This window comes from Anguilla anguilla, chromosome 4 (assembly GCF_013347855.1).
Source record: "Anguilla anguilla isolate fAngAng1 chromosome 4, fAngAng1.pri, whole genome shotgun sequence".
In the NCBI taxonomy this organism is placed as follows: domain Eukaryota; kingdom Metazoa; phylum Chordata; class Actinopteri; order Anguilliformes; family Anguillidae; genus Anguilla; species Anguilla anguilla.
Window position 1 is genome coordinate 48,972,333 of NC_049204.1, and position 25,906 is coordinate 48,998,238.

Genomic DNA, 25,906 nt, shown 5'->3' on the forward strand with positions numbered 1-25,906 from the left:
TAATGCTAGTAAGGGGCAACAGTGAGGAAGCTGAAATCTATCATTCAAGTCACAGTTTTCAAAGAGGAAATGAATAGGCAATTAGTAAAATAAAACATTACCTTGTGACATTTCTGTGTGGTAGCTGAGGTAGCTGAACCTGGTGACATGGTCTTCAGAGGTTAAGCCCTAGAAGGATTCTTTTTAATAGGCCAGCTTTTGGCTTGTAGCGGAGCAATTACACTTGATGAAATGACTCCACAATGACATTTTGTGGAAGACACCATTGACTGTGTTTAATTGTGGAATTTATAAAGTGAAGAAATGTGATTGTGGAACTGTGTTACCTGTGTGGTTTAGTGAGGGTGACACTGCAGTCAAATCATAGCCTCACAAATTGAATGAATACATCCACTAATTCCATTTATAACCATTGTTCTCTCGGATTCTTCAAGGTCGTGGCTCTAAATGCTTCTCCAGGATTAATTCTGCATCTTTCCAGGGCAAGGTTAGCTCAGTAGAAAGACATCCAGCAGGAAACTATTTCATACATCATTATCTAGGTGGGGAGTCCCCCCTTGCAGTAGCCTGCTAGATGAGGTACCATTATATTTGCAGAAAGGCAGCAGACAGAAAAACATCCTGTGTGTGAAGCTATGGCAAACATCTCTGTGGTTAGACTGAATTGTGCCCTGAGAGACATTATAAATCCATAAATAAAGGTGAAAATTAATGAGGATTGCTACTGGAAAACCCCTTTAAAATCATATTTATTATACTTCCAACAGAAGTGAAACCTACGGTAAGCCATGGAGATCTTGTGTGTACATTATACACATCTGTTTTCCCCAAACTGTCCTATTGTTTTATCAGAGGCATTATACATTCCTTTTGAATGTGATAAATAATCTGTTATAAAAAAGAATAAATCACAGTGGGGGAGATTAGTATGTTGAAATTTAAAATTTTCTCTGGGTGTGCACTGGCTTGGCGGGAGTGTGGCTGCATGATACTTTCAAAGGCAGATTCAAGTATTTTACTACTGTACTGTCAAATCCAGAAATTAGTAATCACATACAGTAAACTCACTTGTATCAGAAGGATTTGATACTATAAATGTGATCATTACATTACATTATAGGCATTTAGCAGACGCTCTTATCCAGAGCGACGTACAACAGGTAGGTTCATGATGTAGAGGTGCAAAAGAAACACTAGAGTGAAGTAAGGATCGTAGTGCCAGAAGTGACCACATCGATCAGGACTCCAACCCTGTAGAGTAAGCTTGTTCAGCAAGCAAGAATCCTACCAAGTACAAACTAGCACTGGAATCACATCTAATCACACCTAATCAGACAAAAACAATCCTGCCAGATACACTAACATAATCAAATTATCCTAGCTAGGTACAGTGAGCTGAACTATAGGCTAGGGAGGGGTGGGGAGAGGTGCAGCCTGAAGAGATGAGTCTTCAGTCTGCGTTTGAAAGTGGTGAGATTCTCTCCACTGATCAGGTGGAATAAAATGATCACAAATGTTGAGGGATTAGATCTTTCTACAGTTCTATGTTCTCCTGATTTCCAGGTTCAGGTTTTGTAGAGTGAATGTATACAGATTAATGTGACTGACCTTTATTTCAAGGGGCACTTTCTGGCAGTGGCTGCGATAAATAAGTCAGTTTGATCTGTCATTCAGGCGGTCTTCTACATTGTGCGCTTCAAACAGTAAGTTCAAGGATATGCAAGCACTCAGATGGTTCAAGATGTTATTCATCTGGCTGCAAGCAAGAGGACAGTGAGGAAAATTAGGTAAATATTGATAACAGTGAGTAGTCAGCACAAGAGTCTGATCTGATTTGTGGTTACAGGCATTTGTCTCAGTTATGCAAAACAATCCTTCTCAGCTAGTAATGAATGAATTAGTCATAATATCCAAACCATAGAAACACTATATATAAACTGTATATATGTAATTGCTAAATTATTCGTACAGTGACACGGTTTTTGTTATTTTGGCTCTACTCCAGCACATGAAACAAAGAATATGAAGTGCAGACTGTTAGGCTCTTTAATTTCAGAGTATTTGCATCCATATCCAGTGATCACTGCAGGAATTACAGCCTTTTTCTAATACACAGTACCCCCATTTTAGGGGACCAAAAGCAATGGGACAATTGACTCCTTAGCTGTTTATTGGCCAGCTGTGTGTCTTTGCATCATTAGTTCATGCACCAAAAAGCAAGCAAAAGGTCTAGGGTTGTTTCTAGGTATGAAATTAGCATTTGGAGTCTGTTGCTATTGTCTTTCAACATGAGGACCAAATAAGTGTCATAATTCAGAGCATCACGAGGCTGAAAAATCTGTATTAATCGACCAGAGACATAGCCAAGACATTTGTTGCATCAAAATCAACTGTTTGATACATTATTAGGAAGCAAGTGTAACCATGGTGAGCTCAGCTATCCATCTCCTTTCCAATAATTATCAGGCTTTATTTGACTGATAGGCTACAGACATTGTTTGAACAATTTAGTTAAACAAAGACATAAAATCGAGGTACTAGGCTACATCTTAGAAATCATGGCCTAAGATTGGAAAACATTTAGCATTAGCCTATAGCTTTGTGTCTCTCATGTGCACTACACTCAAGGGAATGGAGAACAGCAGTGATGAAATATGAGGCAGTGTGGAATATAAATGTGCTAAACTAATATAACCATCTCTTACACTCGATTGTGGTTCCAAACCTAAGCAATTAAAAAAGAAAGAGGGTGATAACTGAGTACAAAAATGCGTAATGCTCACAGGAGAACATGTGTGAGTCTACCTCATTATGCATGACCTTATCTTGAAGGAAATACAAAACCATGTATAAACGGTTGCTTGTGTGTTTTATCTTGTGTTTTTCTTGCAATATAACAGTAATACTGAATGAAACTGTTATTTTTCCATTTTAGGGTTAGGTGTAGGGTTAGGCAAGTGTTAGGACAGGGGTTAGTATTTGATTTTTGAATAATCCAGATTTTTCCACTGGGATATAACACTATTGCCTTATGTATTTTGACTTTTTTTTTTGTTTTTTGGTGAAGTACATTTAATTAAAAATTACTTCAAACGCATTTATAAGTGCTAAAATTGAAGGGCTAGAATTAGGTTTTAGGGTTCACATAATGGTTAGGCTAGGGTTAGGGTTAGGAAGATGGTAAGTGTTAGGAATTATAATATTTTGGATGGCTTAAATTTTCTCACTTGTGAGATGTAACAATATAGCCTTATATACACTCCATCCACTTGTACGCCTGCTCTTGTAATGCAAATAGCCTGTTCCTCCAAACAGAACATCTCTTTAGTCTGTCACTTCTAAGCGATCACCTTTATTTCCTTCAAAGCGACTGACTGAATGGTCAGCATCACAGTCCCTAGAAATAAATGCCCTATTTTAACACATGGCTATAACAAAGTATATACATTGTCTTTGTACAGTATATATATTGAAACACAAAACCTAAAATTGTATCAGTTTAGTGATTTGTGCCTTAGTAACAAAACTAACAATAAATATAATCCAATATTTTTAGGGAAATAATTCTCAAGGGTTAATTTAAGATACATCATTGATGCACAAAACGAACACCCTGTAAACTGCATCAAAATATGAGACAAAATTGATCTTCAGTCTTCTAGAACAAAAACAGTAATTACAAAATTCTGATTCCAGGGACTTTCACAGTTATGGAGTGAGCAAATAAATAGTCTTCTGTGGCAGGTAGCCAATACCAATTCTCCATAATTTTTTAACTTCCTTTAAATTGTCTTGGAAAAGCAAAATAGCAGTTTATTTTGTTTTAGCCTTTCTGGTCTCCTTGTTACTTTCTACTGGAAAAGAAAATACTTGATAAAATTGTTTAAGAGTCATACCAACTAACTTATGTACTGGTATTGCTTGAGTTGCTTACTTCATATTTTTAATGGCTACTACCTAAATTCATACCTCAATAAATGTTACTGGTTACATCAACCAAGCTTCCCATACTGTAGTTCATCCAGCCAAGTCTGAGTGAGTCACCATTCAATGCCTGAAGCACAAAGAATACAACTGAAATTAACCAGTAAGGAGAGAGCTAAATCAATTTTTCTGGGATCACACAGTTTAAACTGATGTTAGTTAAAACTGGAGTGGATTTATTTTGATTTATTTATTTATGCAGCCCATTGGAATCTTGGATGCTGCAGAGCTCAGTGTTTCACAGGTCAGGCAGTATGACGTACCTCTGCAGCACTGCAGTCAGCTTGGAATGTCACTTCATGTTAATGCAGATTATGGAACGCACATCACAGTGGACACACGGCAAACTCGGAAACCTATGTCTTCTGATTTATTGCTGTTGATTCATTCCAGTAGACCATCACATTCACACATAGCAATAAACAGCCATTGTAAACTAATTTACAGTTTGCATGACATACTGTTGCAAAGCAGGCATTTATTTTGTCCACAGATGTTAACGTCTCACCTGCACAGGCTGTGTGGCTGCACTGAAGCAGGGGCTGAATTAACACAGGTGGCTCACAGTGTGAATTCTGTCTGGGAAGAAAGGCCATAGAGCAGGCCCAGTTTGGTTTAAGGCTCTAATTGTTTCCGATGTGTATATTGAAAGGCCTTAAACCTGTCTCCTTGTTGTTTTAGGTGCCTGCTCACTGGGAGAACTAATTTATTAAAAGACTGATTACAGGTGCCTCCATAGAGTGTGTTGGCTGCAGTTGGGTTTTCTGCTACATTAAAATCCCTCACACTGTCCAAGAGAGAAACATACTGTGCATTAGATTGGATGTCTGATTAGCTATGGTGTTATGAACCAAGGGAATCCTTCCATTTCCAGCAGCTCAGCAGTGTTTATGCAGCTGTTTTACACTCGAGCTGCCTGTAAATGTACCAGTCCTCCTGCATACACCTTTACACATCAGTAAATGTTGAAATCAGTGATCTATGTTGGCAGCCATAAATTATAGCTGTGTTTCCACCAGACCTTAATTTGCTTAATAAATGAAATCTATCAACAAACATTTTAAACTTTTCTAGAGCAACACATTCAGGTTTATTTTAAATATCCTGTGGTATTGACAATAGAGTAAACATATTTAGGGATGTGCAACACCAACATTTCATGTGAAAGGACACTAATACACGGATGCCTTTTGTTACAAAGGGAAAAATAAATTCAGTAACCAAATGCTCTCACAGCCTGACAAGAGGCAAACCTCTTAGGGGGGAATGGGCAGATATAAAACAGAGCAAAAACAAAATCTAACAAAACTAAAAAGATGAGCCGGTAGAAGCAACAGCACAAATAGCACAACAGAAAAGCATGAGACAATAGTGGGATAAAAAAGGTAGTTAGAAGGATACTTTTAAATCAGAGATAACAACCATGTTATGAGGTTATGAGGGTAAGAAGCGGTTTCAGCTGTCAGTAAGAGTGTCAATGATAGAGATGTTAGAAGTACTATAGATAGGAAGATACATTTGTCCAGTTTAGGGGTTTTTTCAGTTCATTCCAGTCATTGGGGGCAGAAAATGGAAATGAGGAGCGACCAAGGGAGCTATTTGCTTGGAGGGACGGTTAGGAGTATGTGTGTGGAGGCTTGGGTATTGTAGATGGAGGAGGATGTATGTAAGACCTGTTGCAAATGAATAAACAAATTAAACCCTCAGGCTGCATCAAAGAGCCATCCTCCATTTTGGCCGTGAAACCCGCATTCCCAACCCCTGCATAGCCAGAGTCTAGAGCTTTCCCTTGAATGCTCCAAAAGAAGGTGGGCTTGCCAGGTTTGCTGCAAATTAACGCACAGTAAAATAGCAATCAGTAGTTATTTCCATAAAATATGAAAATATTTGCAACATAAAAAACGTGCTGAATTGAGCAAGTAGAATTATGGCCTAGACCTGACCACTGTCATACTTACTACACACTTTGAGTCAAGAATTGTAGAAACTAGTCCACTTTTTATGTTAGCAGTTAGGATTTGGCCCAGTAGGTTTTAACATTGTGTTACGTCCCGTAACTCATCCGTGTTAAATAACCAGGTGTACGCTACCAGGTGTAACACTAAGCCACCTCAATATTAACCACAACCCGAAAGAAGACCCAGTCAAGCATAAAGTGATATATTAAAATGCAAGAATGCGTTTATTTACAGCAAAGCAGGGAGTTAAGAGTTATAATTCCTAAAGAAGCTATAAGAAAATATGTACAGGTATCTCACAGGAAGCAGGATTTCACCGAGCAGATAGATATAACCCAGCACTATGGTCCTCTGGCCTAAAGGCTGTCCTCCAGCTCTTTACAGATGTTTCAAGTTAAAAACTGGGGTATCGTTGACTATCGCTACAATAGGCACTTTCTACAACTAAGAAGTAACACAAAGGTTAATATTGGCAATATTGGTTAATATCTAACACGTTATAGAAAATGTCTTTAACAAGCTGTAGAGAATTGACAACGTGGACTGTAGGCAGTAGACAAAGACTAACGAAAACCAAGACTAACTTAGAAAGATGCACATCATAAATATATAGTCCTGCATCTTTCTAATATCATTGCTCCACGCCGGTCCCAGCGTCCTCACAACAGGCATCTATTGGCCTGGTTGCCAAGCGATGGCATGCGTGAGTCTGAACATGCATAAACATAAGTGTGTGATGACAGAGCTGACCTGTGCAGTGGATTTATGGACATGACCGCAAATTTCAAGAACCGCATGACGTAAAGGTGTTATTATTGTGGGGCCCATACATTATTTAGTTTTGGGAATTATGGCCATTATTTTAAAGAGCTGCCATTATTTCTTGTGTTATTGCTGACAGATGGAATGGGATTTCATTGAGGAGTAATACATGCATCGCAGAGCGCTCTCCCCAGTCTTGCGCTGAGGGCCAGATAAATGGTGGTCGTAAACACAGCTGTCTACCGAGGCAGAGCAGAGCAGCCCAGCCAAAGAGGGTCCAGGGACTTGGCTGCAGGATCATAACTCCTTCAGATCATTCCCCTTCAGTCACTAAGAATGTAAGTCAGTCCCATGTACCACCACCCCCTCCCACTGCCCCACCCCCAGCCCCACTCCCACAGTTGGCAGTTCAGGCTTAATTCGTAATTGCACACGCATTGCTCTCTCTTCATTGCTTGCACAACATCCTTTCATCTGAAGCTGAGACAAATCTTGAGCTGATGTGACCGCAAGAGATGTGCATGGAATGGTGATGACATACTGCAGGGAACATTTGAATATCAGGTGGCCCAAAACCTTTTTAATTAGCGCAAGGATTTGGTTTAAAATGACATTTATTTATTTATTTATTTATTTATTTATTTATTTATTTATTTAGTTTCTCTCTGAGGGGATCAGCTTTTAAATTGCATTTGCTGTGAGCACAGGCTAAGCCATTTTGCCTAGACCAGGAGTGTCCAATCTTATCCGACAAGTGCCAGTGGTGTGGGTGCATGTTTTTGTTTTAGTCCTGCACTACGACACTTGATTCAAGTAGTTAACTAGTCATGGTCTTCCATCAAGACCTTGATAAGTAGAATCAGGTGTCCTAGTGCTGGGCTAAAATAAAAACAACAACCTGCACCCACGCCAGCCTTTTTAGTAAGAGTGGACACTCCTGGCCAAGACCATGCTTGTTCAAGTCTGGACTACGTTATTGGTTGGCTATGCCCAGAATTTGCAGTGGCAGGGACAGATAGTGTTCCCAGGGATACTACTGCACATGTACCCACTAGCTAATCTCCAGGCCCCTGAAGGTTACCAGCTGTTGCCTGTGAGAGAAGCTCCACTGCTCTGCATGGCAGTAGTGCTCCTGGTGCCAGTTTTCTGCGTAGCTTGTGCTGTGGAAAACGGGTGTGTGAAAAAAAAAAAAAACCTCCGTTGCCTTACAGCAAGAATACTGTTCTGCTTTTTCCATTGCAGGTATTTGTTTTTACACATATGCATCCATAAAGAATGGTGTTCCGAGCTGTGCAAACAAAGGTCAAGAGCCACAATTCATGTAAATGGATGGGGTACTAGCAACTGCACTTTTAGATGTGCATATGTGTTTGAGCAGGTAACCTGTGGGTCACATGAAAAATGAATGTATATTGCATTTGAGAGTGATGTTTATGTGATGATGTCGCAAGGCTCAGTGCTACTGACATCTGAAGAGAACATGTCCTTTGCATAAAGGAATTATTCATGTGTGCATGGATAGAGAATACAGTATATTTACACAGCAGTGGAATGGCGCTGTCGCCTCACAGAAAGGTACTGAGTTTGAATCCCAACTGGAGGCCTTTCTGTGTGCGGAGTTTCTGTGTGCATATTCTCATCGTGTCCAGGTGGGTTTCTGCTGGGTTATCAAGTTTGCTCCCACAGTCCAAAGACATGCAGTAGGCTAATTTGAGATGTGAAATTATCCATAGGTATGAGTATGTGAGTGAATGGTGTGTAGTTGTGTGGGCCCTGCAATGGTTTGGTGATTTGTCCAGGGTGTTTTCCTGCCTTTGGCTGTGATATGAAGCTTAAGAAAATGGGTGGCTTATCACAAGACATCTCACTGTTTGGCTTTAATTGAAATGGCATCACAGTAGAATATTTATAATGCACAAAAAATGAATGCTTCTTGACTGTGGAACAGCCTTTTTCTGTATAGGCACCAACAATATCTTGTTTTAAATGTAACTGCTTTTCTATAGCATTGCTTTATTGCATCTGTTATGGGTTTTTTTGGGTTACAAATAACTTGTATGAAAGGTGCTATATAGATATACTGTATTTAGAGAGAATAGTTGCTATATAGTGAGAAAAGTACAGTAATCCCATTGGCATAAGGTCTATTTGCTTGAATTTACTAATCTGGAGTCACTGCTGATACAACTGTCAGGACTTTAGCACACTGTGTTACTCAATACAGGACTTTAGCACACTGCATTACTCAATATAGGACTTTTACACACTGCATTACTCAATACAGGGCTTTAGTACACTGCATTACTCAATACAGGACTTTTACATGCTGCTTTACTCAATATAGGACTTTAGCACACTGCATTACTCAATACAGGGCTTTAGTACACTGCATTACTCAATACAGGGCTTTAGTACACTGCATTACTCAATACAGGACTTTAGCACACTGCATTACTCAATACAGGACTTTTACATGCTGCTTTACTCAATATAGGACTTTTACACACTGCATTACTCAATACAGGGCTTTAGTACACTGCATTACTCAATACAGGACTTTAGCACACTGCATTACTCAATACAGGGCTTTAGCACACTCAATTACTCAATACAGGACTTTAACACACTGCATTAATAAATGCAGGACTGTAGAACACTGCATTACTCAATACAGGACTTCATTTAAAACCAAATGTCCTATTGACCTTCCTCTGCATAATGCAGACAGAAAACAAAAACTTTGTAATTGCAGAATGACAAGGATCAATTGATTGTGAATGGGATCGTTCGACTTAGCAGAGTCACAAAAGCATCCATCAGCAGCAGCACTTGCTGCAGCTGTAATGAAAGTATGGAAACTGCAATTTGTCCTTCTAGATGTAATATGCCTCTCCCAAGCAGTGCAATATAATATATATTCTTGTAAATGCAAACCTTTTTTTGGCTTGTATACTTTATTTCAAATTAGTGATGGTAACATAACTTGTGGTCAAGAGGATGACTGTTTTGAATACATTTTTACAGACAAAAATGGGGACACTACCAATAATTGATTGTTATATAATTTATAGATAATGAAATTATTATACTCTGTTTGAACTACTTATTCAAAAATACATTTAAAAAAATAGAAATAAAAAAGTGTGGCTATTTATTGAAGGTCAAACATTGTTAGGAGTTGGCCTTTTGCCTTGATCAACGCCTTCACTTTGCTTGCTATTGATTCTACCAGCTTATGCAACAGCTCATCCTCCATTTCATCCCAGCTCTTTCTCAAGGCTTTCCCTATGATCTGTTGACGTTTGGCCTTTTTCTTCTTCAAATACCCCCACAGATGTTTGATTGTGTTTAGTTATGGTGACTGTGGTGGGTATGCCATCCTAATGAGCTACCCTTGTTTTCAATAATGTATTCTAGCATAAGAAGTGTAATTGGAATATCATGCATTACTCCTTGATAAATAATGAAATGGTAAATAATGATAAATAATGAAACAAACCAAGACTGGTAGTGTCCTTTGACTTTTGTTACCCATTTGTGCGTGTGTGGGTTGTGGTGCCAGGAAGGGAGTTGTGTTACTGCCCTTCAGGGGGCACTACCTGTCCTACATACAGGTATGGCCTCAGCTGTGATGCATTGTAATCCCTATGGCTGTGCCTCATTACCTAATCACTGAGCCTAATAAGAGCTGACAGAGGCCTCGGGCGGCATGGTTTTGGGCATCTGATAATGTCATCGCTACTACGCCGCATTTCAGATAAGCGTATCTTTACTTAATTTGTTTCTGCTGTTGCTAGTTAGAGAACATAGTTGTTCGTTAGTTCAGATAATCCTCTTTAATTTATTTCAGTTGTTGTTAGTTAGAGAACATATTTGTGCATTAGTTAAACAGTGTATGCAGTCACAGTTACTGTTAAATAGCCTGTATTGTCTTGCTCATTTCAAGTAGTTTCACCTGGTGCTATTCGGCCCTAACGAGCTCAATGCAATTACGTAATTGCCACCTTGTATATTTAACTCCAGCGTCGTCGTCAGTTTGCCATGTGTTTAACCTCAATCCCCTTGTGCGTGTTGCCTTCTCATACAAGACCTCCGTACTATGTGAGCTGTCAATCACGGTTGATGGCACCATAGTGACTGCCTTTCACTCTGCAAAGAGCGTAGGGGTGGTCCTGGATGAGCAGCTGGACCTCAAGGAGCACATCAACGCAACATCACGGTCCTGCAGAATCCTTCTGTACAACATCAGGAGGATTCGACCATACCTGACTACACACTCCACCCAGCTGCTTGTCCAGGCTATGGAGACCTCCCGCCTTGATTGCTGCAATTCTCTCCTTGCAAGCCTGCAAGCTTGTGCCATACGGTCACTACAGATGATTCAAAATGCCGCTGCCTGACTTATATTCAACCTTCCCAAATTCTCCCATGTCACTCCTCTGTTGCGGTCACTCCACTGGCTACCGGTAGCTGCCAGGATCAGGTATCAGGTTCAAAGTCCTGACCCTCGCCTACACTGCAGCCAACAGAACGGCCCCTATCTACTTGCAGGACATGATTCGATTCTATACTCCTGCTCAACCACTCCACTTTGCAGCAGCAGGGCGCTTTGCACCCCCTCCCACCCAAGTAAAGGGATCACGGAGCTTATCCACCCTAGCTTTCCAGTGGTGGAACAAACTCCCTGTCCCTCTTCAAACCTCTCCCTCACTACCCATCTTTCGCCATGGTCTGAAGATGCATCTCTTCAGACTATACCTGGACTAACTGCCACCACTCTGTATCATTTCACTTTAAATCCTCCCCCCCCCCCCCCCCCCCCCCCTTCATGACACTCATGTTACATGTACCCCCATTCCAGCACTTTTTGTAATTTGTATTTGCCATAAAATTGTAGTTTGTTCTTCTCGCTAGTTTGGCTTGGCATAAGTTAGGTCAGAATAGTGTTCACTGAACTGTGTTCTTGGCTAGAAATAGCTGTACAAAATGAGTATTGTACCTTATTGAACCTGTGTTTCTCTTCAGCCTATGAAACACATGTTCAGTTGGATTGAGGTTGGGTGAATGGCTTAGCCAGTTAAGAAATGTCCAGTTTTTGACATTGAAAAACTCTTTTGTTACTTTAGCAGTTTATTTGGGATCATTGTCTTGCTGTTGGATGAAGCATCATCCAATGAGTTTGGAGGCATTTGCTTGAACACAAGCTGATAAGATGCTCTTGTGCACATCATAATTAATTCTGCTGCTGCCAGTTGTTACCTTATCAATGAAGACAGGTGAGCCAGTGCCTGTAGCCAACCCTAACACCCCAGCCATCATGTTTCACCGATGATGGGGGTGCTTTGGGTCTTGGGCAGTTCCTTTTGGTCTCCACACTTTGCTCTTGTCATCATTCTGATACAAGTGAATCTTGGTCTCATCCACAAAACCTTTTTCCAGAACTATGTTGGCTCTTTTTGGTGCTTCTTAGCAAACTGTAACCTGGCCATCCTATTTCTGCCGCTAACTAGTTGTCTGCATCTTGCAGTGTAGGCTCTATAATTTGGTTTGTGTAGTCTCACTGAGCCACACCTGCCTCCTGTTTCTGTTCGGTTGGACAGGTGCTTGGTTTTTTTTTTAGTATGGTGAGAATTATTTGATCATCAACTGTAGAGGTCTTCCTTTGCATACCAGGCATTTTGAGGCCTTACTGAGCTCACTAGTCCTCTCTTTAATAATAATTAATAATAATTATGTTCCGTACAGTTGATTTTGGACAGCCTAATGTTTGGCCTATGTCTCTATGACAGTTTTTTATTCTTATGCCTCAGCCTCATAATGGCTTCCTTGACTTTCATTGGCATAACTCTGTTCCTCATGTTGACAAACAAAGCCTAGAATCAGTACTAGATACTGAGGGTAGCAATGTTGTCAATGTACTGCACTGTGGTTCAATGACTGGATATCCTTTCAGAGCGCTAGTATGACACGTTTTTGTAGCACATCTTTTTGTCTTTACAATTTGCTTGATGACCACAGAAAGCTCTGGGCTGCTGTAGATTGGGATTCTGGTAATGCACAACATGTCCTGTTCAAGGAAATTAAGTTTTTCACCAGCTCTTGAATGGTATGCATATTTCACTGTGTGGATGTGCATAAAGGGCACATCTGAAGGCTTGAGGGTTTTTTTTGTATATGGAACCATGCAAGGAACTTTTAATCAGTGGAAATGGAATATCACCTCATTCAGTCTGTGCAGTTTATTTCCCTTTAATTTCTTCCCTGCAGACTATACCTCCTGTCCAACGCAGCAGCTCAACGTTGCTTAGCAACTGAACGCGTAAAGAAAAGACAAGTTTGTACTGTTTCACTCCTCTTCTCACAGGGCTGAGCTGTGGTCTGGTCTTCTGTCAGGCACTTTCCACAGCTGCTTCTGGTATAAAAGCAAAGCCTTGTACTGCTGACCATTTAGGTTTCCAGCCTCGATTAGCAGGTCAAGTGCTGTCAAAGCATACTCTTACCTTGACGTATTTTAAATGTCACTCTGTGTGCTGTAGATATTTTTAATCTCCAAAAAGCTGCTTTTCATTTCATTTTTTTTACTGATAACTACATCACCACTTAAGTTCCATCTTTTACTTGTATGTCTTTTGTGAGCTAAAAAAGAACACAAATCAATCAATGACAGTTGTTTCATGATGTCAATATTTCATATGTTGTACTAAACTGTATTCTGTAAAAATGAAGAATGTCTGCTCTCCCCTTGTGAAAATAGCACTTTGTCTAAAACTGCTACTCTCAGAGTGCTCTATCTTGTTTCATTTAAATGCTCATCGGTCAACATTGAAAGACAGTGTTAGCCTAAAAAACATTTTGAATAATTTGCTTGCTGCTGTCAGTCTGAACATGTCCAAGGTTATTCTTGTGCTGCATTACCTAGCGCTCTGTTTGACAATGGGCAGTGTTTTTATTTTCTTCATTCATTGTCCCTGAAAAAAATCAAAGCATCCTTAACTCCTCCTGGACACAAAGGCAGAAAAAGTCTTTATCTGTTTTGACACTTACCTATACCTGGTCATATACAGGCTGAACAGAGGCATAGTAGCTTTCACAGAAGATAATTTACCAATTATATTTCTATTATATATAATATAATTATGTTTTTTATGTGATGCTTTTTTTTGGCTAATTATATAACAAAGAGTAAGTGAAGGGAGACAGAAACAATGAAAAGTGCAAAGGCATGGAGTGTGAAATGTAACATAATAACAATATTTTGGGAATTTCTGAAATTTTTATTACCAAATTCATGAATAGAGGTAATTTATTTTGTTTAATGAGCTGAGAAAACCAACATGAACTTATACGTTCTGGGAGAAATTATAATTTTCTGTCATTTTTCAGTCGCATCTGGTGCTGCGCTGATACTGTAGTTCAGAAAAAGGCAAATAACCTGGTGTTTCCATAGTGAAAAGGGGACCAGCAGCCCGAGCTGCTGGGTGGTCGTCTCTCTTGATGCCCCGCGGTGGAAATTTGAAGGGCGAGGGAGGTCATGCTTATAGAGGCACTGGAAGCAGGGACGTCTCCTCCTCTTCACACGCCAACGCTGACAGCCACCGAGGAAAAGAGATGGCCACAAACCTGGGAAAGTGGTCGTGATGCAAAGGAGCGAGACTTCACACTCTGAGGATGTCTGGCTTTGAAAGAACGCACCTGTGAATATGTTACCATACCACACATAACCAGTGCCTGCCTCCCCCCAAACACACATGCACACACATGCACATGCACACGCACACACACATGCACAAACACACACACACACATGCACATACACACCGCACAAACACACACACACACACCACTCACACACACACACCACACACACACACGCACATGCAAACGCACACACACACACAAACATACACACACACACACAGTATCTGTTTAAGCTTTTTTTTCTGTGAGGACACATAGGTGTCAATCACAGGTGACTTACTGGCGCTTAGAGACTTGAGGTGGGTGCTGAAATGGAGAGGTGCAGAGCTGACAGCACTAGAATTCTCTGTGTTGTTATGCAAGCACATGCACACTACTCTTTGTGGTCAGATCCCAGACTGGGAGAAATTGAGCTGCACATCTAATCCTATCAAAGAACGGGGTGCAAGTCAGCATCTGTCTAATCCCATTTGAATGGTGTTTATCAGAGTTCCACTTAAAGCCTCCGCTCTTAAATACACAAATGAACATGACACAGAGGCAAATTGCCCATTTAGACCACTGAGAAGATTTCACTCTCTGGGGGGGGTGGTGTGTGGGAGTGCAGATTCAGGTTTGACCCCTCTCTCTTTGGTGCTGCACACCAGAAAGGCGGGAATTATAGTGAGATTACAGTCTCCTTTTTATCTTATTTCTAGGTATGCTGTTGAAAACCACATGCATTCTGTATATACAGCAAATGCAGCGCCCATAAACAATACATTATATGTTATACATATATTAAAGTAAATGTACATATAACCTACGGATGTACAGAATATAATCAACACCACAGTTCACCTGTTCTATTTGTGTTCATGGTATTCCATCTTACTTTCTGGCTCAGTGCTGGAATAAATTGCTGTACAGAAGAAAATACAGGTGGTCAACTGCCCATAAAATAAATTTAATTTTCTTGCTTTAAGTTGTGCATTCTAGAAGCCATGCCGATGTTACCTTTGCCTACAGATATGTTTCATGGAAATCAGCCTCTAGGGTTCTTTCCTGTATGTTCTGACACAAGCATTGATGGAACCTCCTTTGTTCATATTACAGCTGTGTAACATACCTGCTTTGATAATCTAGATATTTAAATTACTCACATTAGAGATAAACTGTTCTTCCTCATCCGTTTTGTTGATACAACAAGCCTGCTTCTCTCGTTACCGTATGCTGACTGCTCTTATTAGCTTTGTTTTTGATTCTTGTTAATTAGCTTTGTTCTGAGCTTTGGGATTATTTTCAGGATGTCACACATCCTGCAAAAAAAAACTTCTTTTTGGTTATTAGCATTTGTTTATTCATCCTGGTTGACGCTGTTTGTACAGGTGGGTTTTTCATTTGTGTTGTGCAACAGTACTTCCGGAATTATTTCAGGCAACAATAAAAAGAAGTTTAATCAATGGTGTTTTATTTATAAATAATAATAATAATAATAATAATAATGTGTTAACTAGGATTATGAATATGGGGAGAGTTTCTCATACATGTGTGCTTTCCCTTACAAGTGTGTCATTCCTTAATGTTCCAGAAAAATGTAGGACTCCACATGGAGTCCTGCCTGACATTATGAGTTTGCTTGCCAATCCGAGTCCTAGGGAACATTCTAGCCGCTTATTTTTTTACCTCCTTGCCACCTTTCCTTGCCTCCTTTCCCAGTATGGAAGGCCAAATGAGTCAAGAGAATATATGAAATTGACATCTGGAATGACACAATGTCCCCCACTGTGGGACTTTCCCATTCATGCATAAGGTCACCTACTGTAGAAGCCTTTGCAGGAACACCTCTGTTTCTGACAAGCACAGCCTAACCACTGCTTACACACAATGACCCTTTGTCCAAAACCTTCTAAAGGCAGAATTATGCTTAAGGGCAGTAAGAAAACTGTCACTGTTAAGACAAAGGTTGTAAACGACATCTCAAGGACGCTTACAAAATGCTACATACTTCATTATTATTATTTTTGTTAATGGTTATTCTGGTAATATTTTGACAGATTCACTACTCAGAAAATTCTGATTTAAGTACTTTGGTATGCCCATGTGTTTGGCTGTTGTGTATTCTTGCAGGGGAGTTTATTTAACTTTCATGCAAATTGTCTGGCGTTTAATTGAATTTGATTAATAGATTTAAGGCAGTGCAACTAATTGGATTACTACTTACACAACATTGTTTTATTTTTTTCACCTAGTAAAATGAATGTGTTGTCACACCCATAACAGAAAGGAAATTGCCTCATATCTGTGACTGGGACCGATAATTAACTGGTCAACTGATCTGAGTGTGCAGTACTGCAGGCGTAGGCTTCTTTGGTCACAACCGCATTTGTGCAAATGGTTCAAATGTGCACATTGCTAAGAATGAGAAAGCCAGAACAGAGACGCTGAGGAATTATAACTATGCATATTTATTCTGACACTTCCAGGACAGCTACGTAATGCAAATGAGAAGATTTCTAAGAATTTCAAATGTGCTGACGCAGTAATTGCCTTCATATGCAAGTGCTTCTTGCCAGCCTGTAATGCAGCTCTGTTTTCAGATAGGGGAAAATAAAATTTAATCTATTAATTATTAGATAAAGACGGAGTTCAGTAAGAACAGGGTAGCATTACTGCTTGAGATTAAAGATTTCTGTGATGTTTAAAATAATGTAAATTATAAAAAATAGTTTGTACTTAGCACATAAATATTTATTTGGTTTTACCATATTTTTTATGAATATTTTAAAAGTTTTTGCTTTATTTCACTGTGCTGTGAATACTGTGTTTTGTGTGTGTGTGTGTGTGTGTGCGTATTATCAAAGTTCGCTCTGGATATTTTCGCAATATGAATATAATCATGGCACTGAATATCAACAGATGATTTTTTTTTGGTTAATTTATACAGTAGATTATGAAAATAATGATTCAGAAACACAGGTATGAGGCTGCTGAGACAGTTCCTTTGTCTCATGTTGAGGTAAAAAAATAAAATAAAAAAAGCTAATGATAATGATAATTTGTATTAACACTGCACTCAATAATAATAATAACTTATTATTATTAGTATTATTATTATTATTGATTGCGGTGTTAATTCAAATCATGTAAGATTAACATATTTGAGTCTTTGAATTACATGTCACATTTTCTGTACGTAAATGTACTTAAATGCCATTTCACCTTAAATACTGTGGTTTTGAGAACAAAGATACATACATAATTAGAATAGTTATATTTCTGTAAATTGGCCTTTGAGAAAGGTGGCAGTACCTTTAACACTTACATAGTACACACGGTTTAAATTAAACATAGATGACATCTGTATTAATTAACAATACCAAGGGCATGCATCAAATGAGAAACTGGGAGAAGAAAACGTGTTGTTAACAAGCAGCTATCTGCAATACACCAGTTGCTTTCACTGGACATCTTTAAAAAATGTCATACAACAGACTGTAATGTTGTTGTACTGTCAAAAATCTATACCACAATGCCCTAGTGTTGCGTTTGGATTACCTTTCAGACTTGAACCCATTCTGCAGAGCTCTGCATTATTCATGAGTTGAGACATTTTAGACTATGCCTTTCTGATCTTCATAGGGTACTTTTGAATTTCCTCATATATAAAGCAATTCATCTTTTAGGAGCTATGTATAATGTTGAAATTGATTCATTGCATGCCATGAATACACCGGCACTATGTTCCTGTCAACTTTGGCAAGTGTTGTGTATTGTGCTGATTCACTGTGCCCTTGGTGTTTCTGTGGAAATGCAGGCAGATACTGTGCTGTACAGTATGTTTCCAGTAATGTATGTGTTGATACACAGACACCTGTACCTGTTTAACAGAATTTAAAAGAGTTTAACTGAATATATTGGAGGCTGTATACTTTGAGATTAGGTTCTCTTTTAATAAAAAGCCATGGATTATTTTTACAAAGCTGACAAAACAAGCTGAAGCTAAGAAAAAAAAATATGTGAAAAATTGAGAAATAGAGGTTTTTAATTCAGTGAAAATGTAGATCTAGCTTTAAGATAATCGTGTGTGTCTGCGTACAGTATGTGTGTGTGTGCTGAAAAACCACTGTTCATCTGTCAAACGGAACAAGAACACTCTCAAGGATGTAGGCATAGATGTGTCAAGGACTAAACTAAAGAGAAAACTGCAACAGCATAGCCTCAGAGAGTTCCCCGAGAGATGCTAGCCACGGGTAAACCTCAAGAAGAAAACAGCCAGGTTAGATTTTGCAAAAAAGTATATTTTGTGAATAAAAAGTTCTGGAACAAAGTCTTATGGACAGAAAAGATGAGTACTGTAATAACCTGTACCAAAGTTATGGAGAGAGGAAAGTGTGGAGAAAGAAAGGAACTGCTCATGATCCAAAGCCTACCACCTCATCTGTCCATGGTGGAGAGTGTGTTACGGCTTGGCCATGCATGGCAGCCACTGAAACTGGCTCACTTGTGTTTATTTATGACGTGACTGCTGAGAGAGTAGCAGGATGGATTCTGAAGTGTAGAGAAACATCTTATCTGCTCAAAGTCAAACAAATACATACAAGCAAGGAGTTTTTCAGGGCCAGAAAGTGGAATGTTCTTGACTGACCAGGCCAATCACCCAGCCTGAATCCAATTGAATATGCTTTCCAATTGCTGAAGACAAAACTGAAGGCAAAAAGCCCCCAAAAGAAACAGGATCTGAAGATGGCTGCAGTACAGGTCTGGGAATGCATTTCTATGGGTCACAGACTTCATCAGTCATTGAAAGCAAAGGAATGCACTTTAACATCATATTCACTTTTCATTTCAAACCTAATTGAATACAGAAACAGAGCCGAAACAACAAAAAATGTGTCACTGTCCAAATACAGACTGCAGTCTTTCTCTTTTTAATTTTTCATGTGCATTTGTCTGTTTTACATTTCTATATCTCAGTTAAACAAGTTGCCAAAAATGCACATAAATCAGATTCACAAACAATAACAACAATACAAACCCTGGGGAGATGAGTACCTTGGGATCAAAGAAAGCTAGGGATCTGACAATTTCACGTTTTGTTCAAAATGTAGTCTTCAGGGCACCAGTCTGTCTTCTCCCATGGTGGCAGGACCCCCTCCCCATCCACCCTATAACCCACATACACACACATGCATGCACGCACGCACACACACACACACGCACACACACACTTACACGCACGCACAAACTGCAGTCCCAATTACTGTAATACAGAATGTACCAGGATTGCAGAGAGTTCACATTCATACTTTAAGTTTGACACCACTGGTGAAATTCAAAAGCAAACCCCTTATATAACAGCCTCCTCCAAAATGTTCAGCAAGCTTCATGCAAATTGTTATCCAATGATCATAAACCAATGTAGTCCATGTCCTGTGTCCTACAATCAGTATTGCCAATAGTGATTTCAATAAACTAATCTCAGTTTGCACATGGCTACAATTTCATCAATGTTGCTTAATTTTTTCTAGTTTCAAATTATGCAAGACCTTCAATGTAATGCTGAGGCCACCATCTTGTACCAGGGGCCTTTTCATCTCTTAGAAGCCCATACAATGTAAATTAAATTGCAGCAAAAGTTTGACAAATCCTTTTAATGTGGAAGCGCATGCACTGAATTGAACATGTTCAGAAACAGTTCATTCCGATTAAGCATCAGTGCAGATACTTCCCTCATAATAAGATTAATTCATTGTTGGGAATTAGAACAGAGAAAATTGGCAGTGGGTGTAGTTTCAAAGGGCGAAGAGCAAGAAGCTACAGAAGAAATTGTCTCTCCTTTTAAAAATGAAAATGCAAGACATGCGAGCTCTCCTTACTCGTTCTATCACCATGAGAGGATTGGACTGTTTGCCGTGGGCAAAACTGGAATAGAGTCACAACAGAAGTAAGCGCTCACTTGACTTGACACATTTACATGTTCTGTATTTGAAGTATTGGATGTGTGAAGTGCAGAAGGAGTGGGACATAGAGAGTTCTCTTTCATACCCCTTTTCACAAAAAAAGCTGTGACCAAGCTGGCAGAAGCTGGGCCCAGAACTACCTCTTTCAGTGTTTTTCTCCTTTGTTTTAACAATGACAAAACTGGCATGGTTCTGCGCATTGCAGATTCCACCCACAGATTGCTCGTGTTTTGGCCAGAAGAAGTATTGGACAGATAATTGGGAAAAGAATAAATTAGTGCTTAACCCTGGTGCCCCCCACCCCAGAAAAAAAAACAATATAAATTGTACAAATGTCAAATCTTCCAGATATGAAAAAAATATGAAGTGAAGAAGTGCAGCAGGGACTTAAGTGAGATGATAACAGTGACATGCTCACTTCTCTTAAAGTTTATGCTAGCTGCAAGTCAAAAATGCAAAAGTGAAAAATAACTTTAAACCATTTTTTAACAATAAGCCAGAATAATTACCTGAGGCTAACTGTGCACTGTTGTATAAATGTTACATGGAAACAGATCGTAGGAACTGCATGAACTAAGACGAGAGTAGAGAACCCACAAAAATGAATCTGGCATGCTTGCCCCTTTCCACCAATGCAATCATATTTAATACTCTTGATTCATATTCAAGTGATTCACATGAATCCTTACAAGACAAAAGAAAGTTACACACTCTTCTAGTCTATCCACGCCTTTTATTTCAGCAATTTTTTTCTCTTACCCTGAAATAAAATCTAGAAACGTGAAGTGCTGTTCGGCAAGAGGTGCATGAGACTCCTTTTATTTGGTAATATGCACCATTACTTAGCACCTCATTCAACTTGGGTGTGTTTTCCCAACTTTCTTGCGTTTAAATGAAAACTTGTACATTTTTGTGTAAATTCTGGGTACCTTGAGTTGCTCCTGTGAATATGTAGTTTTATAAATAATCAATTGTTGAATATGTTTCTCTTTCCTACCAAAAATAAATGAACAAAATCATTCATTCTGTGTTCAGAGATACATAGTAGGTCTATTTTTGTGCACAGGGGCCCTGGGACAGGACTAAGAATGAGCAATATTGGAGTTTGTGATTTTAAAAGAGCTTTGGCAATACTATCCACATGTTTGTGTGAAGACATGATAGAAGTGTGTGTAGTGTATGTGTGCAGTCAGTACGAGCACATCAGGGGCTTAGATCTGGAGGGACTGGAGATCTGATTGGGCTAAACCCTCTCAGAGCGGGATCCAACCATGGTGAGCGAGAGAGCCGTGACATCCTGCTTACTTATCCGCCATTCAGGAAAGCTGCGGGGGAGGCAGATTCCCACCCTCCCTTCCTGGAGCTCAGAGCCAGACCTCACACTGTGTATGGCCAAGTTAGACAGATGAAACAAGATGTTATCGTGCAATATGGGTTTTTCATTTTCTGAAATCATTCAATACCAGCAATCCACTTCCCTGCACAGGTATTTGTGCTTCTTTATGACACATTTTCAGGGCAGATTTAACAGGCAAAGGATGCCTTTTAGGTCACTGTAGCGATCCATTTTAAGAGTAACTGTAGGAGATTCAGCTATTTGTCCTGTACGACTATACCCATGCTTGGATGTCCTCAGGGTCTTTGTGCACGGTCAGCGCTGAAGTGTGTAAAGTTGATTTCCCTCAGATGCTATCAGGTAAATTGGCACTGAACCTAGAATTAGGCAGTGTCTATCTAGGAGACACACACTGTAAATATATCAAACTTCATTCTAGCACTGGTAGACTTCCTAACACATTCTTATTCAATGGTGCAGGCTAAATGCAATTCCAATCATTTTGCAGTACTCAAATAGCCCTAGGATGAAGCAGGATTATGCCTGAGGCTCAATCAGGAATACGTCTGAGCCTCAATCTTGGCTGTTTCCCAGACTTTCACTGCAGGGTGACTAATATACAGTAGACTTCAATGCTATATTTAAACACCTAATTTAGAATCTCGTTGCTGTAAAGGTGTCCATGATATGTAGAAATTCAGCCGCTATTTTTTTTTTTTAATTGGAAATTATATCACATTTATTGAAAATATACGTAATTAGCATGAAATTGCCTGTAGCCTTTCCTGAATGCTTCCATTTTTAAACAAGAAATAAATTAATTCTAGTATCTGCTTGGAGGTGGGAGGGGATCAGGGGTCTAATGAATGAGCCCCCCCACGAGACACACAGGCACACACACAACACCACTACCAGCAACAGCCTCAAGGTTAATGATTTAGTTGCCATTAGAGTCACTCAGCCCTGTAGTTAAATGATTTAGGTGAATGGCGCGTACTTACGAAAGGAAGAACATTAAGCCAATTCTGCAGCAATTTAAGAACAGCAATCTAAGCAAGATAATAATACATTTATACCTGTACAATGAAACAGCATGAATTCTCGCCTGAGGTATACTGCTGGAGGACCCGCTGCATTCAAACCCTGTAAAATGTGTCTAACACATAACGGTGACATTTACGGAGATCTTTACATATACTTTGCTTCAATGCATTATTGTGTAGAATTTAAATATATTTTAAACATAGTACTCAAGGCCATTTTTAATAGTACTGACCCCAAATTAATACTTTTGGGTTTGTCTATTTATCTACTTAATAAAAATTATGCATATCATTGGGCACATCTGTTTAACGCTTTCAGCATAAAATTTAAAACATACAGTTACACCTGTGTGATACCTGTTTTGTAGCTCTCATTTTATGTTAAGTGTTATTTCTTCCACCATCATTTCTAATATGTTAACACAAATTAACAACTGTACTGTGTAATGAAAAATTGTTTGGACTGTAGATAAATCAGTTCAGTTGTTTGTGCTTGTATGGCATACAAAGGAATATTTATATCTTTTTAGATCCTCTTAGAACTCTTTTTTCATGCTTTTTCTTTCACCACTCGCTCCCTAATTTGAAATGTCCAATTGTACCGAAAAGTGGAAACCCCTGTTGAAAACCTTGGCACTAGAACAATGGTTTAACAGGATGAGCCACCCAGCAACCCCTTTCTCTGTGATCTGCATGGTCCCTGAGGCAATTCTTGCTGTGTCACCATGTAGGTCAAGCCTTGTCAGACCAGCAAGGTAACTTGGGTAAATGTCTACCACTTTTATCCTCAGACCGGGGTTATTAAATGGGTTATTAAATGTAGTGTGACATTTTGAAAATATTTTTAGATTAAAATTAAATCTGCGTAGTCACAATTGGCATATAGGTTGTCTGAAGTCTGCAGTACAGCATCCTTTTGAATATTGTTTTCATAGCAGCTTTGCGGCAAGGTAGGCAATGTATTCCTCGGGAATCTGAATATAACAAAACTGAGCCAATGATCAAAAACAGTGTTCAATGAATTGCATGCAATGTAATATCTTATGCTATTTGAATGTAAAAGAGGCACATAATGCTGGGTGAACTACAGTCAAGCACTATCGATTAAGCCTCCGTTCAAATTCATTTGAGCCCCAGAGGTACTGAAGAAGACTGGGACAGCACATGCGCGCCACGCCTTTAAAGAGCTGCATGTTCCAGAGCTTCTTTTAATTCTTTGTTCTAGCTGAGAGCCCGCCGTGGCTCAGAAGAGAAAGAAGTAGGCTTTCAAGACAGCTTGAGTCCAGGGATGAACTTCTCATCTCAGTGTGGGGGGCACAGCGTATATTTAGAATCACCTGAAATGAGCTTCGCTCGTCCGTAAGCCTCCGAGCCCAATTCATTCTCTGAGCTCCAGAAATGAAAAATAACTGCAGGGCATTTACATTAACTACTGTGTGTGTGTGTGTGTGTGTGTGTGTGTGTGTGCGTGTGTGTGGCACAGCTTGTATTCATAGTCAAGGTTGTGTTTAGGCCCGCGTTTGTTTGGTTTGGTGTTGCCTCATTTAGAGTTTGTTTTCAGTGAGATTTAACAGTATTCCTGAAACCTATGCACTGTTTTAGATACTGTCTGTGCACTTGTTAAGGACATTCACTCTAATGCCGCTCAATGCATGCGTTCAGTGCCAGATTTTAAATGCCATGGGTATTCGAAATATGCACCTAGAAAATATGAGGACAGAATTTAAAATCTTAACATTTGAGACTTAAATTAAATTAAAGACATTCCAACAGGGTATTCCTCTGTCTCACTTGCTTAATGAAAGTTTGACAGCTGAAGCTGATGTAATTATGCGTTTCACGCACGCAGATTTGCTCACTCACTCACTGATTCGCATGCACGTACACGCACATGCACACACACACACACAGACGCACGCACAGTCAGTCTTCTATTTTTTTGGCTCAGCACATTGACATTCATGCAACACAATCTGGCCCCCCACTTCCAGCTTAGCGCCTTATCGCTGTCTGCTGGATGGGCATATAAATTCAGTCATTTACAAACATACACAGCGCCTGCCAAATTGTCAATGTTTGAAATGCAAGTGCAAGCACTGGAAGTTACCAGGAGATTTTGTCATATAGAGGCTACAGAAGATCCCCTGCAGGTTCTGTGGGAGACACGTTCTGAAACATGGCCCTTTGCCTCCTTTCCCCCACGTGTGCAGGTACTTCCACACCATCTACCTGGGGATCCGGAGTCGGCGGAGCGGGGAACACGATCGCTGGAGGTTCTACTGGAGGATGGTGTACGAGTACGCCGACGTCAGCATGCTGCACCTGCTGGCCACCTTCCTGGAGAGCGCCCCTCAGCTCGTGCTTCAGCTCTGCATTATCATCCAGACGCGCAAGCTGCACGCCCTTCAGGGTAAGAGCTCTGGGTCACAGAGAGGCCAGATCTCTCTCTGCTAATCTGCTCCGCAGGGTCCCTGCTGCAGCCCTGCCTGCTTCCTGCAGTATTATGTGTACACACAGACACACACACACACACACACACACACACCCCCCCATGTATGCACACACACACACACACACACACACACACCCTCCCCCATGTATGCACACACACACACACACACACCCTCCCCCATGTATGCACACACACACACACACACACACACCCTCCCCCATGTATGCACACACACACACACACACACCCTCCCCCATGTATGCACACACACACACACACACACACACACACGGAACACTGCATCATGGTTTTAGTGCAAGGAGCATTCATAAGCGTCGCTTCATATTGAGAAGTCCCTTAACAAAGCAAGAGTATTGGGCCCACAAGACACTGTTCTCCTGGAGGCTCAGGCTCAAGCTGCCTTTGAAGCAGTGCGGTTCAGTGGCAGCTGTGGATTAGACTGACCTGTCAGAGAGCTGCTCAAGCTGATCTGAAAGAAGCCCTGCCTTCGGGGCATGCTGGTCCATTCTGGGCTCTCGTCCTGGGAGACACCGGGGGGTCAAGGAGACGCTTGGCACGCCAAAACCGTTTACTGACTCGCTTGTTTCAGGAACTGCTGTCACGTGGCAGGTATGTTTCTGAAAGAAAGGAGAGAGTGCACGGAAGCAGAGCACTAGAAAGAGAAGAGTGACATCACCACAAGGGTGATGAGAATAAATGAATGCACTCAT

At 40.1% G+C, this 25,906-nt stretch overlaps 1 protein-coding gene across 1 annotated transcript in view; it reads left to right on the top strand.

Moving 5' to 3' along the window:
- The window catches only part of LOC118226333 (XK-related protein 4-like), a 74,937-nt gene that overhangs the window by 21,188 nt on the left and 27,843 nt on the right, over positions 1 to 25,906 (top strand). Inside the window, exon 2 of the mRNA XM_035415879.1 lies at positions 24,934 to 25,133. Within this exon, the coding sequence (XP_035271770.1) occupies positions 24,934 to 25,133 (200 nt within the window). The remainder of the gene's footprint in view (positions 1 to 24,933; positions 25,134 to 25,906) is intronic.